A 25,718-nucleotide genomic window follows, 5' to 3' on the forward strand; every position below is an offset into this window, starting at 1 on the left:
GGGTTTCGTGATTCAGAGTACGTCACCTGTGCCTGCCTGTGCGGGAGGGATGATAAATTATCTTATTATCCGTATGTTTTAGTTTTACTTTTAGTTAAATTGGTCGTTCGTTACCGAAAGTACCGTCATCAAACCAAAATTTACATTCTTGGATGCAGGTATTATAATTATTAATTTCTCTTTTTATGACTCCTCTTGTTCTTGTAGCTGTATCTTAAGTTAGGCTTAGGGAAAACAGGGTTCGTATGGAACCTGGATAACCTGGAAAAGTCAGGGATATGGAAAATAGGGGAATAAGTCAGGGATTTAAAAGTTTTTCCTAAAAAGTCAGGGATTTAAAAGTTTTTCCTAAAAAGTCAGGGATTTAAAAGTTTTTCCTAAAAAGTCAGGGATTTAAAAGTTTTTCCTAAAAAGTCAGGGATATGTCAGGGATTTTGTTTGCGAAAATTTGGTCAGGGATAACCTGGAAAAGTCAGAGATTTTGAATGTAAAAATTTCCTACGAACCCTGGAAAAGAATAAAGATAAATGTTTAATGTTATTGTTAAATAAGTGTGGGGGTTGTTTTAGTTAAAATGTCAACAAGTACAAAAATAAGAAAATCAAGGTCAACTAGTAGACTTAGAAGCAAAAGTAAAAATGACCCTGGAACATCGAAAGCAAATGAAACAAACTGTGGCCTATGTAATCTTGAATTTGATGACTTGGCCAAATTTGAGGAGCATAAAACCACCAGTACTCATTGTGTCAATTACCTGAAATTTTCCTTGGATAAGAATAAGTATGGGCTGTGATACCATACCCCTAGAGATGTGGAAAAAGTTCATCTAATTGTTATTTTTCTCAGGAGTGTCTTACTTGAGGATAAAAATGGGGTTATTGTTAGTTGTTTGGAATATCGTTGTTGCATACCCGCTCTTGTAGTACCTGTTAAGCCAGGCACAACGTGTAACTTAACTATATGCATACAAAGTACCGAAGAAGTTGTCAGTTTGACACGTTACGAATTTTTAACAAAAATGCCTTGTTTGCATCATGTCTACGATAAACGAGATGTTTATTTAGGGAGCACCGTAGTTAAATTGCCTATTGGTAATTAATTTCTACTTATTATTCTATTTTAAACCCCGAGTTTACGAGAAAAAAACGATTAATTTTAAACTTAGGTGCCAAATATCAAGTTCAGTTAGAGTTTCAAATCAAAGATGTTGGAATGTACTTAGCACCAATGGCATTCATGTTTACGAGGGAAAATAATGAGCTATTTTACATTGTTCGATATATTGAGTTGCAATGTAGAGACGCCACTGTCGAAGCATTGCAACCTGAAGTTTTTTACGATCCTTCTAATCCGGAAGAAAGATTACCCCCAGCTTCTAAAATAATTGATGGATTTAAACCTCCTAGGTATTATATTATTTCTAGTAATTTTAAAGGAAAATTTCAGGCAGCATAGCATTTATCTAAATATAAAAGGAAACCTATTAAAAAAATTAATTAGTTTTAAAAACATGGACTACCGCGCCATCCGCCATTGGGTTAGTGGCGTCTGCTAGTCAGAACCTCATGCCCCTATGGGATTGGTTTGGTTGAGTTCTCATAGGCTGAGAGAAGTAAGGGGCGGAGGAAGAGGTTCTGGCTAGCAGACGCCACTAACTATGGGATTGGTTGAGTTCTCATAGGCTGAGAGAAGTAAGGGGCGGAGGAAGAGGTTCTGGCTAGCAGACGCCACTAACTATGGGATTGGTTGAGTTCTCATAGGCTGAGAGAAGTAAGGGGCGGAGGAAGAGGTTCTGGCTAGCAGACGCCACTAACTATGGGATTGAGTTCTCATAGGCTGAGAGAAGTAAGGGGCGTAGGAAGAGGTTCTGGCTAGCAGACGCCACTAACTATGGGATTGAGTTCTCATAGGCTGAGAGAAGTAAGGGGCGTAGGAAGAGGTTCTGGCTAGCAGACGCCACTAACTATGGGATTGAGTTCTCATAGGCTGAGAGAAGTAAGGGGCGGAGGAAGAGGTTCTGGCTAGCAGACGCCACTAACTATGGGATTGAGTTCTCATAGGCTGAGAGAAGTAAGGGGCAGAATAATAGGTTCGATTTAGCAGACGCCACTAAAACAATGGCGGATGGCGCAATAGTCCTTGATAGTTTTTAAGCCTAATTAAATGAGAATTATTTTGTAATAAGAGATGATTTATTTATTATTCTTTTTAAATATAAAAGAGAATTCAAAATATTAAAGAATGTAAATTATCTCTTATTACATAATTATTAGCATTTAATTAGTCTCAAAAACGCTGACTATTGCGCCATCCGCCATTGTTTTAGTGGCGTCTGCTAGTCAGAATCCCTTACCCTTACTGGATTGGTTGAACCAACCAATCCCTTGTGGGTTCGGTTTAGCAGACGCCTCTAAAGCAATAGAGTCCTCGTTTCTAAGAATAATTATATGCTAATAGCCTTTTAATATTTATTTCTTCAATGTTTAATTCCTTTTATATTTAGAAAAAGTCCGTTCTTTTAAGGTGTTGCCTAACTTTCCCTTTAAAATAGAAATTTTTAACGGAAAAACTAATTTTTAGAGTATCAACTAACCATGCAAACCAAACTCAAGTAGTTGAACTAAAAAAAGTTACTATTCCAATTCTTTTGAGAGAAGCCATCATAGAAATTCAAAAAACTTATGGAAATCATATTCCGGCTATTGTTAAAGACAAAAGAAATCCATTAGCGAAGACCATTTTGTAATACTAATTACTTTTAATAGTTTTAAATACTGATTCCTTAATTTGGTTTGGTTTAATTACTTTTTAGGGACCTTTTAAAGTCGGGACTAGATATGGAAAACTATAATAAATACTTTAGATTTCTTTTGAATTTTGAAGAGGTTCAAATGGATTTTGATATCAGAAAATATGATATGCATTCCGTTAAGTTGTTTCAGGGAAAAAGTTCCAAACTTTTGTCCTTAATTGTCCCGGGACTTTCTGAAAAACGTCCTTCGGTTGTTATGGGCGATCAAATCTACGTTAGACGCGTAGATGATAAACTTTTAGGAAATGATGTTGAATACCGAGGTTACGTTCATGAAATACAAGACACTAAAGTGCATCTTGGTTTGAGTCAAAAGTAATTATTATAAACTCGTGTGTTTGATTAGTTTGGAGACTCTAATGTTAATTAATTTTAATTTCTTTTAGTTTAGCCGCGAGATTCGTGAATGGACTTCAGTTTGATGTTAGATTCACTTACAATCACAATCCGTTGTATTCTATGCATCGTTCATTGGATATGTTAACTGATGATCAAATTAAATATATGCTCTTTCCAACATGGGACGATGCCGCCACTTGTCCTACTCTTTTTAACCCGACTGAAAGATTAATGTAAGTATAAGCCCGGTCAACCTTCCATAGACAGGGTTCATATGAACCTGGAAATTTCAGGGAAATAAATTTTTAACTAAGAATTCAGGGTAAAGTCGGAAAATTAATGGTTAACTAAAAAATCAGGAAAATGTATAAGTTTTAGTAAAATTGATGGAAAACTCAGGGAAATTTATGAGTTTCAGTAAAATTGATGGGAAACACGGAAATTTACAATTTTTAATAAAATTCATGGAAAACTCAGGAAATTAATGGTTAACTAAAAATTCAGGGAAAAATCTGGGAAATTTATAGGTTTTAGTAAAATTCAGGGAAAAATCTGGGAAATTTATAGGTTTTAGTAAAATTCAGGGAGAACTTGGGAAAATTTACAATTTTTAATAAAATTCATGGAAAACTCAGGAAATTAATGGTTAACTAAAAATTCAGGGAAAAATCTGGGAAATTTATAGGTTTTAGTAAAATTCAGGGAGAACTTGGGAAAATTTACAATTTTTAATAAAATTCATGGAAAACTCAGGAAATTAATGGTTAACTAAAAATTCAGGGAAAAATCTGGGAAATTTATAGGTTTTAGTAAAATTCAGGGAGAACTTGGGAAAATTTACAATTTTTAATAAAATTCATGGAAAACTCAGGGAAATTTGAAATTTCATTTAAATGTAGGGAAAACTCGGGAAAATTTATAATTTTTAGTAAAATTCACAGAAATTCACGGGTTTGAGTAAGTTTGCCCTGAAGAGGTTGCTCCAGCTAAAAATAACACCTTATTATTTCTCCAATAAAATCACTCCTTCAGTTATTAGGTGGCCTTGCACCTGGAAATATCAGGGAAATCGGTTTTCCATAAGTTATATGGACCCTGTTAGAAAATACAAAATTAAAAATGCAACTTTTATAGTTATTTTCTTGAATCAATTTAATTTATGTGTTTATTAGTGTTTACAATCGAAGTATTGAAGGGAATCCTGAACAATTGACTGCGGTTAAACATATTGTAGCCGGATCTTCCTTACCGGCTCCTTATTTGGTCCATGGTCCACCCGGTACTGGCAAAACAGTCACTATTGTTGAAGCTATCAAACAAGTTAGTTTCTAAATTAACACCCGTTTTTCCGTCGTAATTTCTCAATTAATTCCATTCTTAATTAATTAATTAATTAATTCTTTTAGGTTTGGAAGTTTCAAAGTACTTTCGGTAGAAAATCATACATTTTAGTATCAACTCCATCGAACAGCGCGTGCGACTTGATCACTGAAAGATTGTTAGAACACGTAAATCCTTCGCAAATTCTAAGACTTTACGCTTATAGTCGCGAATGGAAGAAAGTTCCTCAAAAAATTAAGGTTTAAAACTTGTAATTTTAAACTTTTGAAGAAAAAAACCGAATTTCCTTCATTTTTACGAACACATTTTGAATAGGACTCTAATTGTTCTAATTACGATCGAGCTGATGATTGTTTCTTCACTCCTGTCAGAGAAAAACTTATGTCTTATCGCATTGTTATCTCAACTTTGACTAACGCCTCGAAGATTGTTACAAGCGGAATCCCGGAAGATCATTTTACGCATGTTTTTATTGACGAAGCTGGTCATGGTCTTGAACCAGAGACCCTGATACCTGTTGCTGGACTTTTGACTTGTAGGAAACCGGGAAGTAAAGGATTCGGTGGACAGGTGGAGGATAATAATTAACTAAATGATACTAATTAGTTTCAGTTTGTTTAATTAACATTTAATTATAGCTGGTTTTAGCTGGAGATCCTTTGCAATTGGGACCAGTTATTCGTTGTAAAGTTGCCGAGAGGTACCATCTTGGAATGTCCCTTTTGGAAAGATTTATGACAACTTGCGAAATATACGAAAGAGTTAATGGTAGATTTGATCCTCGAGTTCTTACTCGTTTGGTTAGGAATTATAGAAGTCATCCTGTTATCGTGAATCTCCCAAGTAGATTATTCTATGATTCCGACTTGGAGGTAAGACAGTTACAGGGTTCATACAAAATCTGGAGAATCTCTGTAAATGTCAGGGATATGAATTGTTGACTAAAAGTTCAGGGAAAACTATGGGAAATAAAGTGTTGACTAAAAGTTCAGGGAAAACTAAGGAAATTTAAATAATGGTTAGTAAAATTCAGGGAAAGCTTGAATAAGTTTGCCCTGAAGGGGTTATTACTTCAAAAAACCACTCCTGCAGTTAATAGGTGGAATTACACCTGGAAGTATCATGGAAAAAAACCTGGAAATGTCAGGGAAATATGTCGGGGAAAAACCTGGAAATGTCGGAAATATATTGGGGGAAAACCTGGAAATGTCTGGGATATCTATTGAGGGAAAACCTGGAAATGTCGGAAATATATTGGGGGAAAACCTGGAAATGTCTGGGATATCTATTGAGGGAAAACCTGGAAATATCAGTTAAATATATTGGGGGAAAACCTGCAATTATCAGGGAAATATATTGGGGGAAAACCTGGAAATGTCAGGGAAATATATTGGGGGAAAACCTGGAAATGTCAGGGATATCTATTGGGGGAAAACCTGGAAATGTCAGGGATATCTATTGAGGGAAAACCTGGAAATATCAGTTAAATATATTGGGGGAAAACCTGGAAATGGCAGGGAAATATATTGGGGGAAAACCTGGAAATGTCAGGGATATCTATTGAGGGAAAACCTGGAAATATCAGTTAAATATATTGGGGGAAAACCTGCAATTATCAGGGAAATATATTGGGGGGAAAACCTGGAAATGGCAGGGAAATATATTGGGGGAAAACCTGGAAATGGCAGGGAAATATATTGGGGGAAACCTGGAAATGTCAGGGAAATATATAGGGGGAAAGCCTGGAAATATCAGGAAAATATATTGGGGGGAAACCTGGAAATGTATAGGGAAGAACCTGGAAATATCAGGAAAATATATTGGGGGGAAAACCCAATTTGAGTTATTTCCCTAAACCAGGGAAATCGGTTTTCCAAAAGTTGTATGAGCCCGAAATATACAACTTCATTCATTCATGACTTTACTCAAAATTTTCGGGTGAACATTCCCAGGTCTTTGCTGATAAACTAGAAAGAGAATCTCTCTGTCATTGGGAAGGTCTAACCAATCAAGATTTCCCAATTTTATTCCACGGAGTTTATGGAAGAGACTTGAGGGAAGAAAGGAGCCCTTCTTACTTCAATGCTGAAGAAGTTTCAATTGTTTTAACTTACGTTAAGAAACTATTAGAAGCCAGGAATCGTGGCATAAAAATAGATCAAAAACACATTGGAATTATAACTCCCTATCGGCAACAAGTTCTTAAAATCAAGAATCTATTGGGGAATAAGGGTTATGGCAACGTAAGTGTTGGATCAGTTGACGAATTTCAAGGACAAGAAAGAAGAGTCATTATTATCAGCACTGTTCGATCAAACCCTGATTTAATGCAATATGACGCGAAATTTAAACTTGGATTTGTCAAAAATCCAAAGGTAATTATTAATTAATTAATTAATATATTTGCAACCGTAATTAAAATGTTTACTTCACACTTTTCAGAGGTTTAATGTTTCAATAACTCGAGCTAAATCACTTTTAATTGTTATTGGTAACCCTAAATTACTTTCTCTCGACAAACATTGGAAGGAGTAAGCTAAGCTTAGTGTTAATTAGCCTTATTCCTTATCAGCGCCACCTACTCATAGCGGCGACTTTGAGAACTACTGTAAGCGGCAAGCCAATCAGATGTCGCTAAAATCTGGTGACGTCACTGACTGGCACTCTCGGGTCTTACCAAAAATGACGTCACCAGATTTTAGCGACATCTGATTGGCTTGCCGCTTACAGTAGTTCTCAAAGTCACCGCTATGGGTAGATGGCGCTGATCAGGAATAAGGCTAATTAAAATTAAATTAATTTTAATTAATTTAATGTATATTAAATTAAAATTTTTAAAATAGACTTCTAATGTATTGCTGGAAAGAGGGAAGTTACGTTGGCTCCTTGTACGAACCTCCTGAAAATGAAATTGCCGATGTTATTGAAAGAATGAAGTCAATGTGTCTACTTCCTACTAGTCTAACTATGCCAGACGAACAAGAAATAAGCCAAAAAGCTCAGCAAGAGGACCCACAATGGAGACACGACTTTTAATTTCAAGTTTCGGTAAATATCTCTTGAAGCTTTAGACCAAAAAAAATTATTTACGACAAATATTTCCAAAAATTAAGGACCACTTCGTTTTTTATATTATTATTATTTCTTTTTTAAATTTTTTGGCATACAATTTTTTCCCTGACTAATTAGTTAATTGTTAATTAATTAATTACCAACAACACATTTCCGGCAAATGTCACGATTATGTCATTTTTTTTGAAGTTCCATGTAAAATCTCTAAATTTAATTATTTTTTTTAAAAAAAAAAGTGACTGTGATATTAGCCAATGATAAATAAGTATTAAAGTTCAAGACGAAACTTGTAAAGAAAAGAAAATAAAATTTTCAATTTAAAAAGTGGAAAAATTAATATTTTAATTATTTTAACTCGTTTTAGAGTTAAAATAATTAAGTATTATTAATTTTCCTTTAAATTTTTTTAAACTTTAAGATATGTAAGATTTGTAAGAAACAAACAAACAATAAATTTACCAACCACAAAGTTTAATGATAAAAATAGATTTATTCAACACAACAGTAATATAAATATTTATTAACATTAGGCATCCAAACCTATTTTATGCAACAATTCTTCAATTAACATTAATTTAGCATTCGCTTCGCTTATAGATTCAAATGTTTGCATATTATTAGTTATATGATAACGTATATCATCTATCACGGTGATACTATCGGTTTCCTGTCTTTCTTTAACATCTTTAGCATCCTCTAAGATTAATTTATGAAAATCCTCGTTATCAAGCATAGCATCGAGGTTTTTCATTATAAACTTTGCGCATTGCTCCTCTAATCGCGGGAGATCCATTAATCTAGAAGTTTTTATTATCTCAATCACGTTGCCAATTTCTAGTTGAGTTCCTAAGAAATTTGCGCAGTAACGTTTAAGTCCTTGTAAGAGATACAAATCAGCTACACACATGATATCAAAAACATTGCTGGAAGATAACTAAAATAATTTATGATCCTTTTGTTACTTTTATTAAAAGGAAACTAATTTATAAGCTTAGTTTAGTTTATACCTCTGTGGAGTTTTGGTAGACGTACATATGAAGTTTGGTAAAAGTATCAATGGTTATATCGCATAATTGAAATTCAGGTATGATACCCCCAAGTTTTCTATCAGAAAACTCTGAAAAGTGGTCAGCTAAAAGGCCTTTAAAGAAATCGCTCTGACCACAATAGAATGCCTTGTTTTGTTTTTTTGGAAGAGAATTGAATTATTTATTATTAATTCAACTGAGTTTAATTTACAGGGTTCATACAACTTTTGGAAAACAAATTTCCCTGAGGTTTTTCCCCATATACTTCCCTGAATTTTCCAGATTTTCCCGTATATGGAGTATGTATCCTATGGAGCAAATGTTAACGAAGGAGGGGGGGGGGGTAAATAGGACAATTACATAATCAAAGGACATCCCCGTATCTCTAAGATAACCAGAGTTATGAGCCTTCAAAGTTTAGTGTAATGTTAATCCTATGGAGGGGATGTTTATGAACAATTTGCTTAATTACTCGGCCCCTGTTTGTCATAGCCCTACGTTTTTAGTATGGTTGGATGGGGGACAAATTGGACTATAACATAATCAAAGGACATCCCCGTATCTCTAATACAACCAGAGTTACGAGCCTCCAAAGTTGGGTGTAATGTTAATCCTATGGAGGGTATGTTTATGAACATTTTGCTTAATTACTCGGCCCCTGTTTGTCGTAGCCCTACGTTTTTAGTATGGTTGGATGGGGGACAAATTGGACTATAACATAATCAAAGGACATCCCCGTATCTCTAATACAACCAGAGTTACGAGCCTCCAAAGTTGGGTGTAATGTTAATCCTATGGAGGGGATGTTTATGGACATTTTGCTTAATTACTCGGCCCCTGTTTGTCGTAGCCCTACGTTTTTAGTATGGTTGGATGGGGGACAAATTGGACTATAACATAATCAAAGGACATCCCCGTATCTCTAATACAACCAGAGTTACGAGCCTCCAAAGTTGGGTGTAATGTTAATCCTATGGAGGGGATGTTTATGGACATTTTGCTTAATTACTCGGCCCCTGTTTGTCGTAGCCCTACGTTTTTAGTATGGTTGGATGGGGGACAAATTGGACTATAACATAATCAAAGGACATCCCCGTATCTCTAATACAACCAGAGTTACGAGCCTCCAAAGTTGGGTGTAATGTTAATCCTATGGAGGGGATGTTTATGGACATTTTGCTTAATTACTCGGCCCCTGTTTGTCGTAGCCCTAAGTTTTTAGTATGGTTGGATGGGGGACAAATAAGACAATTACATAATCAAAGGACATCCCCGTATCTCTAATATAACCGCAGTTTTGAGCCTTCAAAGTTTAGTGTAATGTTAATCCCATGGAGGGGATGTTTATGAACATTTTGCCGGCCTCCCTGTTTGACGCAAATTTCCCTGAATTTTACTAAAAATTCTAAATTTCCCTGAGTTTTCCCTGAGGTTTTTGTCAACTATTTATTTCCCTGATTATTCCAGGTTTTCCCTGTTTTCCAGGTTTGTATGAACCCTGATTAAAACACCGTGTTTGCTTATTACTTTGTGGCATAAGAACCTAAAACCTTCAATGCAAAAACAAACATCGGAAAATTGGTTTTGGGAAGAACCATCCATAGATTCCAACTATGTTGAAAGAAGAAAGGCAAAATTTAAATTATTTATGCAATTACTGCCTAATAAAGTAATAACTAATAAGTTTTACGCGTAAGTTGCTTAGTTCAGGTGGCAAACATTGCCAGGCAAGTTTAGCAAAATCTCTTCTCAATGTCTCGTTACATTCATCATTTTCAATCAGTAAAGTCTTAACATTCATTCCCGGTTTTGAACACACTGAAATAGACCTATTTTTAGACCTAAATGTTTCTTAACTATTAAGTATTAAGTTAGATTTCTAATTAGATACCAAATGATTCAACTTTTTCTCTAGTTAATTCAATTTGATCAATTAAATTATGTAGCTGGCATTGTTTGGCAACTATTATACAATCTTCTACTTTATCCAACGGTGTTTCTAGTCTACCTATCATTGAAAATAACGTAAAACTTTTATATATATAATTCTATTTCTGCTTTATTTTGGACAAACACAATTTTTAAACACACCAGTATATAAATATTGCATAACAACCGCCATAAAAGCGTGATAAGTTATCACAGAGTTGCTAATCATAACCACATCTTTAGTTTTCCATTTTCCATTAAATTGCTCTCGGAAATACGGGGATCTTGCTGCTAAGATACATTTGTGAGCTTGTATGGGATTTCCTTCGACTATAAATTGAATATCACTGTAATCTCCTTGCTCATAGAGTCTATAATATGTTTAATTAATTAATTAAGTATATCAGATTGATTAATTGAGTAATAATTTACTTTCTAAGAAATTCTTCATAAAAATCCCTCCTGATAGTTTGAGAACTAACAACTTTAAAATTCCATAAGAGGTTCCTGATATCATTTGTTAGGGCCCCATAGAAACATCTTTCCCCATCGAAAGTATTAGCTTCGCAACGCGCGCCTAAACTAACACCTATTAGTTGTCATTTTATGTTAACTATTTTTAGAGTTGCTATACCATTTTCCAATAAATATTGAACTACTTCAATGTGACCACAAAGGCAGGCGTAGTAGCTGAGATTTAGAGCAATTATTAGTAGAATATATTTTATAGTTTAATTTTTAATTAGGTTAATTGATTAATTACAGAGGTGTACTATCCCAATTATCTCGAACATTCAGTTCAACTTCTTTTTGGGTGATTAGGAACCTTATTAAAACGGATTTTTAATTTTTTATAGTAAATTCCCAATCAGAATAATCGATAATTCAAATTCATACTTTATTTTCTCCAAATCTCCTTTCTTACAACTTAAAAATAATTCATTTAAATCCATAATAATTACGCTAAATTATTTGCTTTCCAAAAAGTAAACAAAACTGTTTTGGTACATAAAGGGGGAAGGTCACATGATTCAGTCCACGTTTTGACCTTATACGCGACTACAGAAATTCGACCAATCACGTTTGAGATTTCTCTAATGATAGATGTCGCTACGTTGGCCAAAACTGTCCCTTTAAAAGGCTTCTGCTTATCAGTTAGCGCCATTTTCTGGGTGGTCTTAGGGTAGGTAGGATGTTGGGTAGTTTAGCTTGAGGATGTAAGGGGTTTTTCTTCATTAATTTAGTGGGTTGGGGGTAATAAAATAGGATTTAAGATAGTTAGGTTTAGTTTAGGTTTACACTATTCTTCAAACAACTACACAAAATGATCTTATCTGATTGGGTTGAGAACCTTAGTTGTTTTCCTCAAAGTGACGAAAGACGAGTAATACAAAATTTTTAACCCTAATTAGGGTTAAGAATTATGATTGTTCCCAGGCCTTGTCAAAACAATCAGAAGTGATGATTTAGAGAACGGATATCCGATATATTTAAATGAGGATACCTTCGAATCTGATCTGAATTTGTAAAAAACTAAAATATATATCAAATAAATAGGGTCTTGGAAGAAAAAATGCCTACAAACAAAATGGCAACCTACCCACGCTACCCCTCTCCATGTGGTTTTCCCCTTTGTAGGCTTATACGCAAATTAGACCTATTTTTGGCCTACGGCTGTACCGTAACAGTTGGCCAAATGTGAATTGATTAAACTCATTTATTTTTATTGAGAAATTAATAATTTTTTTTACATGACGTCAGTATGACGCCGGATATTGAATAATAAAAATTTTCCAAAATTATTAGTAGCGTTTCCTGTTTTACCTAAAAAAGAGGGGGATTCTCAAGGGCCTTTTTTTTTTAATTTTCGACGCCGACCCGCTCTCCGCGCTTGTCGGAAACAAATTGTAAAAGCCAAAGTAAGCAAAGGCATCGTGTACGGGTTGAGAAAAGCGCTGCCGTACGTTTTGGTGTATATAATCTTTTAATTTTATCAGTTTTTCTTGGTAAGTGCAATTTAATACTAACTAATTGTTATCAATAAGTTTTCATTCTCGAAACAAATGCCTTTGATTAGTTTTTAGTCATAAATGCGTTTTTCATAGTTTAAGCCTTGGTCAATGGGCTAGGCCCTTTAAAAATAAATTCCATTCCATTCTTTTTTCTTCTTTGAACATTTTGTTATAGTACTAAACACGCCCATTAATTCATTGTGAACAAATTAAATTAATATTAACCCGTGGACTATAATTTATAGCCTCCGTTTAAAGTATATTTTCGCTAAAGTGTTGCAAATGTTCGTTTATTTAGTCCCTAATGGTTAAATACCCAACCCACCCCGTCAAGCAAGCTTCCCAAATCACAATTACCTTACCAGTAGACTTAATTTAAATTAGTTTTTGACATTAGGAGCCCTGAAAACTTAAACTTTGCAATAAGGTTATCGTGATACAGTTAATTTTTTTGTGCTTAACATTATTATAAGCTTAACTAATGTCAAAGTGGTAATATAAATATATATAAAGTTCTCATTTCAATGTTAATGTTAATGTTAATTAACATTTTATGTATAAAGTACTTCCCTGAACCTCAGTATCTATTTATTCGTGTAACCCGTTTTTTTGGAGAAGATTCTACTTTAAATGAGATATGTACAATTTTTAAGAGGCCCTGTATAATGTTGCCGTAAATTGAGGTCACTATTTCATTCCCTAAAGGTTTCTTTTTTTTTCTTTTTAAGAGTGGGTTAGCTGCCGCCAACAGGATACCATAGTCCTACATAATTTTCCCACACTAATAATAATACTCGTATTAATACCCTCATTGCATTGTGAAAGAAGAACTTAAAGCTAGACTCGGTTAGTTGTCGTTATACAGACTTTAATCCATTGTATGTTGATATTAACATCAATGATGCTCTTTCAAAGCCTTTATCGGTCTTTTATTTAGTTATAGAGTAATGGCAGCTCTCTGCCTTCGACTGTATTAAGCTCTATGGGGAAATAACATGGGGTGCCATTAGTCTATTGAAGTGAATTTTTATTATATATTAATATTTTAACGTATATATTTTTAGTTTGACAAAATGAGGGAATATAAAATAGTAGTTCTGGGCAGTGGAGGTGTTGGTAAAAGTGCCTTGGTAAGATTTTACCAGCTATAAATCATGTGGGGTTTAATAGATTATATAGCATATTTTTCTTCTTAAAAGACGGTTCAATTTGTCCAAGGGATATTTGTCGAAAAATATGATCCCACAATTGAGGACAGTTACCGGAAGGTTAGATTTAATTTAATTTAAAAATATTTGGTGTTAGTTTAGTAATTTAAATTTATGGCAAATTATTTTATAGCAAGTTGAAGTTGATGGTCAACAATGTATGCTTGAAATTTTGGACACAGCTGGAACTGTAATTGAATTGAATTGAATTAGCCTTATTCCTGATCAGCGCCATCTACCCATAGCGGTGACTTTGAGAACTACTGTAAGTGGCAAGCCAATCAGATGTCGCTAAAATCTGGTGACGTCATTTTTGGTAAGACCCGAGAGTGCCAGTCAGTGACGTCACCGGATTTTAGCGACATCTGATTGGCTTACCGCTTACGGTAGTTCTCAAAGTCGCCGCTATGGGTAGGTGGCGCTGATAAGGAATAAGGCTAATTGGATTATATTTAAATTTAAGAGTTAATTTCCAAAATTGATTGGTTTTTTGGTTATAGGAACAATTCACAGCCATGAGAGATCTTTACATGAAAAATGGTCAAGGTTTTGTTTTGGTGTATTCAATCACGGCTCAGTCGACATTCAACGATCTTCAAGACCTCAGGGAACAAATATTGAGAGTAAAAGACACGGATGATGTTCCCATGATTCTAGTGGGAAATAAATGCGATTTGGAAGACGAAAGGGTGGTGGGAAAAGATCAAGGATCCAATTTGGCCAGGTCTTTTAATAATTGCGCATTCCTAGAGTCATCAGCCAAAGCCAAAATTAACGTCAACGAGGTTGAAAATATTATATAATCTCTTTAATGATGATCAAGATATATCGGAGACTAATAGAAAATATTGTATATTATTTTCCCGTTTAGATTTTTTATGATTTAGTCCGGCAAATCAACAGGAAAAATCCTGAAAAGAAAACGAAACCTCCCAAAAAGAAGCCGTGTTCAATTTTGTAGATAAAACGGGTAAAATAATTAATTAATTAATTAATTAAACTCTTGTTGGTTTAAAGGGAGGGTGAAGTGGAAAATCAAGTGATTTTTTATCGATTCTTCAACTAATTTTAAGACCAGTCTGCATAGTCAAACATTCAGGAAATACCAATTCCGAATGATTTTAAAATTATTTCAAATTAGGTTCACATTTTAAGGATAATTTTAAATAAGCCCCTCCGACCAATCGCGTAACGCCCTGCCTTTTTATTAACAAAATTTTCGTGACACGCTCCATGCCTCGCGCCACGATTGTCACGTCGCGCGCGAATTTTATCAAATCTCGTGATAAATTTCATTCGACACGAAACGTGCCACGAGAATTTTGTTAATAAAAAGGCAGGGCGTTACGCGATTGGTCGGCAGTCCTTGTTTAAAATTATCCTTAAAATCTGAACCTAATTTGAAATAATTTTAAAATCATTCCTGAAGTATTTCCTGAATGTTTGACTATGCAGACTGGTCTTATAATTAGTAGAAGAATCGATAAAAAATCACTTGATTTTCTACTTCATCCTCCCTTTAATGAATTTAATTTAAACTTAAATTTTTAATTAAAGCAGATTGTGTTGTCAACACTCACTACTAGACCTCGAAAAACCTTCCCTAGCCTTTATTTCAATTTTTTTTTGTTATAAATAAAAAAGAAAATACGTTTAATATCTCAAAAATCATCGAGAATGGAAAGAGAAAGAAACTTGAGGAGAGAAAATGAGTGTTGACTGTTGAGGTCTTGTATTAAAAAAAACAAAAAACAAAACAAAAGACAAACAAAGTAACAAACAAACAAAAAACGCCGCCGTATCTTTTTCAAAAAAAGATCCATTCTTTTTTTCAGCAACAATTATATAAATAATGGATGATTGATCGATCTTTGACACAGTTTTACGTTTAACGCCCAATTTTTTGCCCCTGAAATAAAATAAAAAAACCTTTTAAATGATAAACTAAAATAGTAAAAAACTGATAAGCGTTATTAGCTGTTCATCTCTTAGTTTGAAATTGAAAATCAGTTTTTTTTTTGGTTTTTCACAATTTTTCATCGTGTTTTTTTTTTGATAAATTTATCAGTTTAAAGTAAACAAAATGTTTTGCATTTTTTATTTAAATTATAGCCTATTTTTCGTCTAAAAATATCCTTTTTTTGGGGGGAATTTGGGATTTCTCAGTTGGTTTAAATTTTAAAATAAAAATAAACAATTTGGTTAAATATTAAAAGACTTAATTATAAATTAATTATATGGAACTAGCTACATTAGGGGAAGTTCTTAATTTGAATTATAGCCTATTTTTCGTCTAAAAATATCGTTTTTTCTCTTCTTTTTGGGGGGAATTTGGGATTTCTCAGTTGGTTTAATTTTAAAATAAAAATAAAAATTAACAATTTGGTTAAATATTAATTTAAAAGACTTAATTAATTATAAATTAATTAATTAAATTAATGTTAATTACAGTTAATATGGAACTAGCTACATTTACATTAGGGGGAAGTTCTTCTTTCATCTTATTCAAAATTTTACCATAAAAATAAAACATAACTGGAATTTAGACGAGTTTAAAACAAAATTCGTCTATTTTCATGTATAAATATATAAAAAAACAAATAAACAAACAATTCTAGTTATAAAAGTATAGATAATCACTTTTTGTAATAAGAATTAAATATAAACTAAGGAACGTGAAATTGAAACAAAAATTTAAAAACAACCAATTTTTTAATTTACATTTCTTAGTTTTTTTAATTTTAATCAAGGAAATATAAATAATTCGTTAATTAATTTGGAACCAAAGTGGCTGGTGCTAATTAATATTAATTAATTTACGTCTTGGCTTTTTAATTTCTTTTTTTTTATCATTAATAAAAATTAATATAGTTATGGATGGCTTATTTTATTTATTTTATGCTAGTGGAAAAGCTTAATTTAATTTAATTTAATTATTTAACTATCTCAAGTTATTAATTGGTGAAATTAAATTAAATTAAAATTAAAAAAAAAACATTTTGTACAGCATTTTAATTATTTTTTTTAGCTTAGTTATAAATTAATCTCAGTTTTCCGCGTTATTTTTCTGACGTTTTTTGGTTTAATTAAATTAAATTAAATTAAAGTTTAGTTTATTCAATTAATTAATGCTTTCCCGTTAAAAAAAGTTTAAAAACCAACGACCAAAGTCTGTATCTATTTAAAAATACAAACTAAATCCTAAAAACTCTCCTTTCAAACGGAGTGCCAATTAATTAATTAATATTTAAAATAATAAGAATTAAAACTCAAATAAAAAATAAAATAAAAACCCAAAAACGTTTTTTAAATGTTTAAGAAAAAGAAGTTTGATGTTTATGTTGATCATATTATATACAGTTTTGGTCCTTAATTTTGTTTTCTTTGTTTTTAAGTTGATAAATTAATTAATTAATTAAGTAAATTAACGTATATATATTCAATATTATGTCATTTTTTCCCAGCAAAAACATGTGGGTATGGAAATTTAAAAAAACAAAATGCCCTTCTGTAACGAGTAGTATTGACAGAAGTACAATTTTATTAACTATTATAACCAGCTGTCCATGAAAAACGCTATTGTGCTAAATAAACGTTAACTTTAATTAGTTGTTTTCTCATTAACTCAACTCGCAATTCAAGTTTTAAGACCAAAAATAGACGTTTCAAATTTCCCGCCAATCGGAGTTGTAATAGATTGGCAAACGATGACGTAATGGAGGTTTTTGATAGGAGATTTCCTACTATCAAAGTCAGTAATAACCGAGTCAAGAAGAAACTGACGTATGAATACTGAATAGCTTTGCATTAGGTTCATGACGTCAGTGGGAGTGTATTTTATACTCGGTCAGTGTTGACTTCCGAGAATTTTCTTCGCATAGTAGTCTCCTCCCTCCACGCTATAAACGGAGGGTCTATAGGGGGCAATAGTTTGCCCCATATTCATTCGCGAGTTCGCGATTATGGCTGAAGCCCAAAGTATTTCGATTAAAACCGTATTATGTCGGTAAGAACCTTTAAAATAATTTATTTTTATATATTTAAACAACTTTAGATTTAATTTGAGACAAATTGAAAGCCTTAAATTCGAAATTAAGCCTACAAGTTGTAAAATATTTACCAATAAGAAGCCAAGGCTTAAAGACAGTTGAAAAAAAAATTCGTTTTCTAAGCCTTGGTCTATTATTATTTTGGTTTTATTGCTGCAGGTTTTTGAATCAGATTTTTAAAGCTGATTAAGCTTAAATCTGTGAAAAATACGTGTATTTATGCGGGATATGTATTGGTAGTTATTTTGCAAACGGAATTTTCAGTGCATTTTTAATTTACGCGCATTTTAGGCAACTTGTAAAGTTTCAAAACAAAGAGGTTAATCCCAACATCTGATGAGGTCATGGGGGGTTTCTGGGGGATGAAATATAGGTATTGAGGAAGATTTCTTTTTTTTTTTTTTTTTTTGCTCCTGAGGGGGGATACGAGCTAGGGCTGAATGAAGCCTTACAGCTGCGATTTCTTAGGTTGAAAATTGTGAGGGAAATTAATTAAAGGTTTAAGTGTTGTTTGAGTTTGGTTTTAAATTGCACAAGTGATTTTAGGGAGATAATCTCAGGGGGTAGGGAATTCCAGATGGGGACCAACCGATTTGTTGCTAAGGGGGAAATTGAAAGAGGGTTTGGGGTGTTTTTTTTATTATTTAATACTCTCTTTTGTTAATGTTTACGGTTTTCTAACAAATTAAAAATTGTTATTGTTAAGTTTTTAAAAATATTCAATCGATATTAAGTTACAAAGATGCAAATTTCCTTCTAAGGGAACGGGTCTTAACTTGCTTGCCTCTAGAAGGAACTGACTTTTTTCTAACCACATATCAATGTTTAAAAATGTATTAGATCTGTTTGTAATGGTTGGAATTTAGTTTTGCATGTGTTTTGTTCAACATATTTGGCATATTATTTAAATTTAGAAGCTGATGATGCTTTTCTAAATGGTTTTTAACATCATTAAGATGGATGGGAAAGATAATTTGCATAAAAGTCTTACTACTCAGGGGTAAAAAATAAGTTTGCTGCAGTATTTTTTATTTTTTGCAAAGATTCAGATGTTAGGGAGTCAAGGATAAGTTACATAAAATCTTTTCTACTAAGGGGTAGAAAATAAGTTTGCAGCAGTGTTTTTTATTTTTTGCAAAGATTCAGATGTTACCGCAAAGGTGTTAAAGATAATTTACATATAAGTCTTACTACTGAGGGGTAAAAAATAAGTTTGCAGCAGTGTTTATTATTTTTTGCAAAGATTCAGATGCTAGGGACTCAAGGATAAGTTACATAAAAATCTTACTACTGAGGTGTAAAAAATAAGTTTGATGCAGTGTTTTTATTTTTTGCAAAGATTCAGATGTTAGAGAGTCAATGATAATTTGCATAAAAATCTTACTACTGAGGGGTAAAAATTAAGTTTGAAGTGTTTTTGATTTCTTGCAAAGATTCAGATGCATAAAAGTCTTACTACTGAGGGGTAAAAAATAAGTTTGCAGCAGTGTTTTTTATTTTTTGCAAAGACTCAGATGTTAGGGTGTTAAAGATAATTTACATAAAAATGTTACTACCTAGGGGTAAAAATTAAGTTTCAGCTGTGTTTTTTATTTTTTGCAAAGATTCAGATGTTAGGGTGTTAAAGATAATTTACATAAAAATGTTACTACCTAGGGGTAAAAAATAAGTTTGCAGTAGTGTTTTTTTATTTTTTGCAAGGATTCAGGTGTAAGTTACGGTAACAGTGTTAAAGATAATTTACATAAAAGTCTTACTACTGAGGGGGTAAAAAATAAGTTTGCAGTAGGGTTTTTTTATTTTTTGCAAGGATTCAGGTGTTACGGTAACAGTGTTAAAGATAATTTACATAAAAGTCTTACTACTGAGGGGTTAAAAAAAAAGTTAGGTGCAGTGTTTTTTATTTTTTGCAAAGATTCAGGTGTTACGGTAACAGTGTTAAAGATAATTTACATAAAAATGTTACTACCTAGGGGTAAAAAATAAGTTTGCAGTAGTGTTTTTTATTTTTTGCAAGGATTCAGGTGTTACGGTAACAGTGTTAAAGATAATTTACATAAAAGTCTTACTACTGAGGGGGTAAAAAATAAGTTTGCAGTAGTGTTTTTTATTTTTTGCAAAGATTCAGATGTTACTGTAACGGTGTTAAAGATAATTTACATAAAATCTTACTACTGAGGGGTAAAAAATAGGTTTGCGGCGGTGTTTTTTATTTTTTGCAAAGATTCAGATGTTACTGTAACGGTGTTAAAGATAATTTACATAAAAATCTTACTACTGAGGGGTAAAACATAAGTTTGCAGCAGTGTTTTTTTATTTTTTGCAAAGATTCAGATGTTAGGAGTTAAAACAGGTTTAAAATGGACTGTCAATTTTAGGAACTTTCAAGTATATAATATAAATACACAGCTAATCATTTCGCATAATTTATTAAACACAGATACTTTGCAAATGGAGCTTGTCGCGAAGGATCCAGCTGTAAATTTTCCCACGATCGTTCAAATTCAATATTAGACAACGTGTGTCGCTACTACTTGAAGGGAGCTTGCTCTTTCGGATCTTCATGTAGATATGACCATATTAGGCCAGAAAGGTTAGCCGCGAGTAGAAGTAACAATAGCGGTAGTGGAAATGCCAGTAGCTCCTCCACTCAACAGAGTGAAAAGCCTTCTCGCTCCAATGGCGTAACCGCAACCGCCATCTCCAGAACAGACGCCACATCCCTAAATCATCAAACCCACTCCCAAGAAAATCGTCCTGGTACCACGGGTCGACTTACGGTCTTAAGAAAGCAAGTTCATTCCCACGATGAAGAAACCTCTTCCTCCTCCGCATCTCGGTCTAGCAAAGGAGGAGGGTCAAGCAAAAAGGGTACCAATGTAAATGGAAATTCATGCAACACGTGGTTAAATGCTCCAGAGTTTGTGCCAAGAGGTAAAACGCCTTTACCTAGCCCTACCCGCCCTGACGCGGAGTCGCTCATTGGTAAATACTTTTTTACCAACAGCGGCCCAAAGAACGTATGCAGAAACTGTTAAACCCGAGGATTTACTCGGGGAAGATGAGGAGGTAATAGAAGAGGAAATATTTGAGGCGGAAATGGAATCTTCTTCCTCTTCACCTTCATCATCTTCTCACTCGAGACTCGGTGGCCCTACTTCCAACCTTCTCTGCCCTTACGCCATGATGGGAGAGTGTAGTTATCAAGATAAATGTATATATCTACACGGGGAACTCTGTGACTTTTGCGGACACGCCTGCCTACATCCTCTTGACGAGGAACAAAGGCAACAGCACAGAGAGGTTCGTCCCCAACCGCGTTTTCACAGAGAGATCAATTCAAAACTCTTTCTTTCTTTCCTCATCAGGAATGTATAAGGGAACACGAGAGAGACATGGAACTGTCTTTCGCGGTGCAACGGAGTCTCGATAAAACTTGCGGTATTTGCATGGACATAGTGGTAGAAAAAGAACCACCCAGCGAAAGACGGTTTGGAATTCTCGAGAAATGCACGCACATATTTTGCCTGACTTGCATTCGAAAATGGCGCAACACCAAACAATTTGACAACAAAACTATCCGAGCTTGTCCAGAATGTCGAATCCCTTCTGATTTTGTCACGCCTTCTAAATATTGGGTTGAATCTTCCGATGAGAAAGATAAACTTATCGAAGATTATAAGAAAGCATTAAGGTAAGTCCGAGGAGTGTTTATTTGTTTGTTTGTTTGTTTGTTTATGTAATGTTTATTTGTTATTTATTTTTTCTTTTTAGTTTGAAACCCTGTAAGTACTTTAAACAAGGGCGAGGGGAATGCCCCTTCGCTGGTGCCTGCTTCTACCTTCACGCCTATCCAGACGGAACAAAAGCTGAGATGCCCTTACCGCAGAGACGAAGAAGGAAAAATCAGGATGGAGAATGGGAAACAGTTGAGGTAAAAGAACAATTTTTTTTATATATATATTTAGGGTTTGGCCTACAATAAGGAAGCAATTGTGGGGCTAGGGGCGCAATCAAGTTGGTGGCATCTAATTTTGCTACATTGTTGCGTGTTCATTGGCTGGTTTTGCAGACTGTCATGTTGCATTTTGTTTCAAGGGATAGGAAGCTAACAGTTCTGACCCCGAAACGTCACACCCTTCTATCTCTTCTCTAACAGTTGGAAACAGTATTCTACGCGTAAAAATGGCAACCAGGGGGGAGGGGGTGCGTGACGTCAGACTATCTCTTCCCCCTAGCCAGTTGTTAGCTCCCTATAGAGCTATCTCATCTGTGACGTCATAGGCTTAGCTTTGGCAGTGGGCGGTCATGTTTGGTACCGCTTTGGTTCTATGGGGAAATAGTGTGAGTGACGTCACAATAAGGGTTCTGAGATAGCTCCCTATTGGGACCGTGGGAATTGTTTTGTTGACCATGGTTGTTGTAATTTCCTTCCACAATCCACTCCACGTTTTGATTTGGTTGTTGGTTATTCTTGGTCTTGGTCTTGGTCCTGGTCCTGTTTGGAGTTTATTTAATCACTTGAGCCGCCTTAGATTGTACCACCATAGTTGCACTAATTTGGCTTGAATAATTCATTGGTACTTTTGACTTTATTTTGCCTCTTCCATGTAGTCCATTTTGAATGAGACTCGCGTCACGCGTCACGTGTTCTCCTTTCATTTATCATTGTTCATACAAACCTGGAAAACCTAGAAGAGTCAGGGGAAATAAATTGTTGAGTGAAAAAGGAGATTTAGGTATAACTTTTAGTGGAATCAGAAGTATATAATACTTCTCTTCGAGAGAAGTGTACAAGCACAAAGCGGGGTAAATGTAACGCCACTCTTCCCAACATCGGAACATTTAGACTGGAGCAAGGTTACTAAAACGAATCACATACGCGATAAATAGTTCCCTCATCATTACTCTATTAGCGTTTAAATATTTGGCAAGACGCATGCGCTTGTGCATTTTGTCCCACGTCAAGACAATCAAGGTTTGTTGGATGATTGCTGGGGATTTAGTGCCAAACAATTATAGAATTCACCTTACGGTGCGATGCCCATTTGTAGTTTGATGAGCGGGAAAGCAAACTAAAAGGTGCATGAGCCTGGGAAGAATGACGTTACATAACTAAAGCATTAAGAGGATACAGAGTGTCATCCTTCTTTTATTATCCCCTTCTGGTAGAATTCAGAATTCTGGAAAATTTGTGAGATTTGAGTAAAGTTTACTCTTAAAGAAAAGGACTGGGGTGTGCCAGGTACCAAAAGATTACCCATACCAACCCCCCCCCCCCCCGATACCAGAAAATTCCTTTTATAACTATTCCAAACTACTCCCCCCATTACCCCTGTCAAGCTGAAAAAAAGGTTTTTCGATCGGGGGAGGGGGGTAAGATAAGAATCGGAGGTGAAAGGGGGGACCACCCACTGTCCAGTTTAGAAAGGGTTGGAGAGGAAAAGGTGATGAAACTCTGTTTCAAGGTAAAATTTAGGTCCCATAAGGGACGCGTTTTGTGGTAGTTCGTTTCTGAGATGGAATAGAGTGATAGAATCACCCCGCATTGCACTCACGTAGCGCGACACGCCTATGTCATCCCATTGCCAGTATTCTGTGTTGAAATCAGAAGGAGAAAGCGGAACCAAATGGTAGAGAAAGCGTGGAAGCCAAAAAATTTGAGAAAGGCCATACATTAAAGAAGACAAGAACTTAGTTAGGCAGGCTTGAGGATAGAAATAGTGTACTAAAGGGAATATTTGAAGAAAGTATCTATATATTTAAACCGAATACCCCATTGACATTTTTTGGGTACCCACCCCCCTTAACGTCCAATATTGCCATCTCAGTTCGTCACACAGTGCTTAGTTTTGACAGTTCGCGGCCATGTTTTTGTACCGCGTTGGTTCTATGGGCAAATAGCATGTGTGACTCTATACTGGACAATAATTTCTCGACTAAGCCTAATTACTAGAATAGAGAGCTTTCAGATGGGATAATTGTACGTCCAAGTCTTACCGCCATATTGGGTGGTCTCAGCTTCATTCCTGCTTTAAACCCCACCAATATGGCAGCGTAAATCATGTCACGAGACTCAGCTCCTCCTCCAACTGAAAGCTCTCTATAGAGTGGTACTGATAGGGGAGGATCTAGGGGGGACGTGAGGTCAATATTGGTAGTCTAAATTGTACCGTGCCTGAGTTGACTACTTCCAATATGGTCGCCAAATGCTATCTTAAGAAATATGAGGGTGTGATGTCACCAGAAAGATCGTGGTAGCTGACTATAGTGTGTTACCACGAACTTTGTAGTGACGTCACATGCTCTTATCTCTTACCTTATTTTCAGGCGACCATATTGGCAGTCGCAAGTCGCGAGACATCGTCAGCTTGGGCAATACAAATTCGGGACCCAATATTGACGTCACAGTTTCCTCCCCCCCCAGCTTCGCGGTAGCACCGGACAAAAATTCCAGATACGCGAAAACCATATTTTACTAGGTGCACTTGCACTTGGAAATATAAGGGGGGGGGGGGGAACCTTGAAATGTCGGGGAAATTGGTTTTCCAAAAGTTGTATGAACCTATGATTGCCCTTTTTTGCGCCTCAATAACCTCTAACCTTTTACATTAATGTTTTAACACAATTTCCATTGCAAATGTATTTAACTTGGTGAAACAAGCTTTGGTTTTTTTTCTTCTTATCATGTCCAATATTATTGCACCTAATTTAGTTGCGTTAATGTTAATGTTGCCTATCATGTAGAGGGCTTGCGAAGTAGATTTTTGGCGAAACTTAACTAGATCTAGGCTTTAGTTGGGACAGTCACTTAAAAGCCACGTAACTTTGTGGCTTGTATTGTTCTTTATTTTTATCCCCTACTCCAAACCGTAGCGGATTTTTTTGTGGGATTTTTTCGAAGTACGAGACAGCCATGTCCTTTTCCATTTGGACTTGGAAGATATGTTTGATTTGTTTTCCGATATTGATGACGACACGGATCTAAGTGACGTAGATCTTATCATGGATTAAAAATTATTAAAAAAAAAAAAAAAACACCATATTTCGGGGGCAAAGAAAATTTCTAATAAATGACAAGATAAACACACAACAAAAAAAACTTTAAATAGACAACAAAATTACAAACAATTCACTTAAAAAACAAACAAATAAACAAACACTGTTTTTTTGAGGAGAGATAAGAAGAGGTATAAAATTAAAACCCGGCTTATTAATAAGTAAATATCGTCTGAAAAATATCCAGGATATTAATTACTAAAGCATTTAAATTTATCGTAAAACTAAATTTTAACGAAGAAAGAAAAAACCAACAATGAAATTTATGGTCAGTTTTTTTTTTGAAACTTATCAATAATAATAATTATAATAAACGGAACACCTATCGTATTTAAATACCAAAAATAAATCAAATCCCCAATTAAGTAAGTGACGTTTTTAATTAACTTTAGGGTTAATTAATCAATTTAATCGATGGTATTAAAAAAAAAAAAGCAAGAAAAAAATTAAATATTTTAAGCCTTAGCTTTTAAATATGACAAACAAACAAACAAACAAACGCAAGTAATAAACAAGTCTATATATCTATATACGATCCCTTCCGCCCAAAATAAACATAGATGTGCTCGTTAGATAAAAAAAATGACCAATAGAAAGTAATAAGTGTTTTCACCCACTTCACTATAACGATAGGAGAACTAAACCCCCCCCCCCCAAATGATTCAAATTAGACACGCGGATTAAAATTGATTAATCATAATTAATGGGGGGTTGACCATGGACGGACTGATGTTTAAAACAACAAAAAAAAAAAAAAATTGACGTTAGTGGTAACACTTTGAAAAAAATGGAAAAAAAAGCAAATTTGGAAAATTTACAGGGAATTATATCGCCGTGCCGTTTGATTAATTTTCTTATTTTTGATTAAG

At 34.3% G+C, this 25,718-nt stretch overlaps 4 protein-coding genes across 7 annotated transcripts; 3 read left to right on the top strand and 1 right to left on the bottom strand.

The window, feature by feature from the left end:
* Positions 1–10: 10 nt before the first annotated feature.
* LOC149691559 (putative RNA helicase mov-10-B.1) lies at positions 11–8,039 on the top strand. Its single transcript, XM_089868878.1, has 14 exons — positions 11–158; positions 570–780; positions 847–1,091; positions 1,166–1,406; positions 2,581–2,742; positions 2,813–3,127; positions 3,199–3,384; positions 4,324–4,471; positions 4,558–4,731; positions 4,808–5,062; positions 5,131–5,364; positions 6,445–6,867; positions 6,935–7,023; positions 7,336–8,039. The coding sequence occupies exons 2-14, from the start codon at positions 575–577 to the stop codon at positions 7,526–7,528; spliced, it is 2,871 nt and encodes a 956-aa protein (XP_089725004.1). The 5' UTR covers positions 11–158; positions 570–574; the 3' UTR covers positions 7,529–8,039.
* Positions 7,795–12,253, bottom strand: LOC149691560 (ankyrin repeat and BTB/POZ domain-containing protein 1-like). Of its 2 annotated transcripts, none has more exons than XM_089868880.1 (11): positions 12,122–12,253; positions 11,419–12,038; positions 11,285–11,347; positions 11,156–11,211; positions 10,954–11,098; positions 10,684–10,892; positions 10,484–10,600; positions 10,283–10,410; positions 10,120–10,203; positions 8,572–8,739; positions 7,795–8,498 (listed from the first exon to the last, which is right to left on the bottom strand). In XM_089868880.1, the coding sequence occupies exons 2-11, from the start codon at positions 11,472–11,474 to the stop codon at positions 8,091–8,093; spliced, it is 1,434 nt and encodes a 477-aa protein (XP_089725006.1). In that variant the 5' UTR covers positions 11,475–12,038; positions 12,122–12,253; the 3' UTR covers positions 7,795–8,090. The 2 variants fall into 2 exon arrangements, with proteins under 2 accessions (XP_089725006.1, XP_089725007.1); XM_089868881.1 differs by having other exon boundaries at positions 12,103–12,130.
* Positions 12,254–12,376: 123 nt separating this feature from the next.
* On the top strand, positions 12,377–17,346 carry Rap1 (RAS oncogene family member Rap1). 3 transcript variants are annotated; one of them, XR_016383389.1, is made up of 8 exons: positions 12,378–12,527; positions 13,598–13,663; positions 13,733–13,801; positions 13,875–13,931; positions 14,242–14,526; positions 14,613–14,711; positions 15,302–15,513; positions 15,577–17,346. XR_016383389.1 is itself a non-coding variant. In XM_089868884.1 (7 exons), exons 2-6 carry the CDS (start codon positions 13,607–13,609, stop codon positions 14,700–14,702), a joined length of 558 nt encoding a protein of 185 aa, XP_089725010.1. In that variant the 5' UTR covers positions 12,377–12,527; positions 13,598–13,606; the 3' UTR covers positions 14,703–14,711; positions 15,299–17,346. The 3 variants fall into 3 exon arrangements, 2 of the variants coding, with proteins under 2 accessions (XP_089725010.1, XP_089725009.1); XM_089868884.1 differs by having other exon boundaries at positions 12,377–12,527; positions 15,299–17,346; XM_089868883.1 differs by having other exon boundaries at positions 15,302–17,346.
* Positions 17,347–17,628: 282 nt separating this feature from the next.
* Positions 17,629–25,492, top strand: LOC149691562 (putative E3 ubiquitin-protein ligase makorin-1). Its single transcript, XM_089868879.1, has 6 exons — positions 17,629–17,747; positions 20,231–20,724; positions 20,798–21,093; positions 21,159–21,484; positions 21,565–21,724; positions 24,667–25,492. The coding sequence occupies exons 1-6, from the start codon at positions 17,704–17,706 to the stop codon at positions 24,802–24,804; spliced, it is 1,458 nt and encodes a 485-aa protein (XP_089725005.1). The 5' UTR covers positions 17,629–17,703; the 3' UTR covers positions 24,805–25,492.
* The last annotated feature ends 226 nt before the right edge of the window (positions 25,493–25,718 follow it).

Source organism: Phalangium opilio, unplaced genomic scaffold (genome assembly GCF_054372755.1).
Source record: "Phalangium opilio isolate 3A_F unplaced genomic scaffold, DU_Popi_V2 ptg000025l_1, whole genome shotgun sequence".
NCBI lineage: Eukaryota > Metazoa > Arthropoda > Arachnida > Opiliones > Phalangiidae > Phalangium > Phalangium opilio.

What these genes read in the sequence shown, in the direction of transcription:
- LOC149691559 (XM_089868878.1), top strand. Translation starts at nt 575, where the DNA reads ATGTCAACAAGTACAAAAATAAGAAAATCAAGGTCAACTAGTAGACTT. An exon ending in CCATTAGCGAAGACCATTTT is followed by an intron (nt 2,743 to 2,812) that starts GTAATACTAATT and finishes ATTACTTTTTAG; the next exon opens with GGACCTTTTAAAGTCGGGAC. An exon ending in AAGTTCCTCAAAAAATTAAG is followed by an intron (nt 4,732 to 4,807) that starts GTTTAAAACTTG and finishes CATTTTGAATAG; the next exon opens with GACTCTAATTGTTCTAATTA.
- LOC149691560 (XM_089868880.1), bottom strand. Translation starts at nt 11,474, where the DNA reads ATGGATTTAAATGAATTATTTTTAAGTTGTAAGAAAGGAGATTTGGAG. An exon ending in GGAGATTTGGAGAAAATAAA is followed by an intron (nt 11,348 to 11,418) that starts GTATGAATTTGA and finishes CGTTTTAATAAG; the next exon opens with GTTCCTAATCACCCAAAAAG. An exon ending in TATGCAATATTTATATACTG is followed by an intron (nt 10,601 to 10,683) that starts GTGTGTTTAAAA and finishes TTTCAATGATAG; the next exon opens with GTAGACTAGAAACACCGTTG.
- Rap1 (XM_089868884.1), top strand. Translation starts at nt 13,607, where the DNA reads ATGAGGGAATATAAAATAGTAGTTCTGGGCAGTGGAGGTGTTGGTAAA. An exon ending in TTGAGGACAGTTACCGGAAG is followed by an intron (nt 13,802 to 13,874) that starts GTTAGATTTAAT and finishes ATTATTTTATAG; the next exon opens with CAAGTTGAAGTTGATGGTCA. An exon ending in CCAAAATTAACGTCAACGAG is followed by an intron (nt 14,527 to 14,612) that starts GTTGAAAATATT and finishes TTTCCCGTTTAG; the next exon opens with ATTTTTTATGATTTAGTCCG.
- LOC149691562 (XM_089868879.1), top strand. Translation starts at nt 17,704, where the DNA reads ATGGCTGAAGCCCAAAGTATTTCGATTAAAACCGTATTATGTCG. An exon ending in ATTAAAACCGTATTATGTCG is followed by an intron (nt 17,748 to 20,230) that starts GTAAGAACCTTT and finishes TATTAAACACAG; the next exon opens with ATACTTTGCAAATGGAGCTT. An exon ending in GATTATAAGAAAGCATTAAG is followed by an intron (nt 21,485 to 21,564) that starts GTAAGTCCGAGG and finishes TTTTCTTTTTAG; the next exon opens with TTTGAAACCCTGTAAGTACT.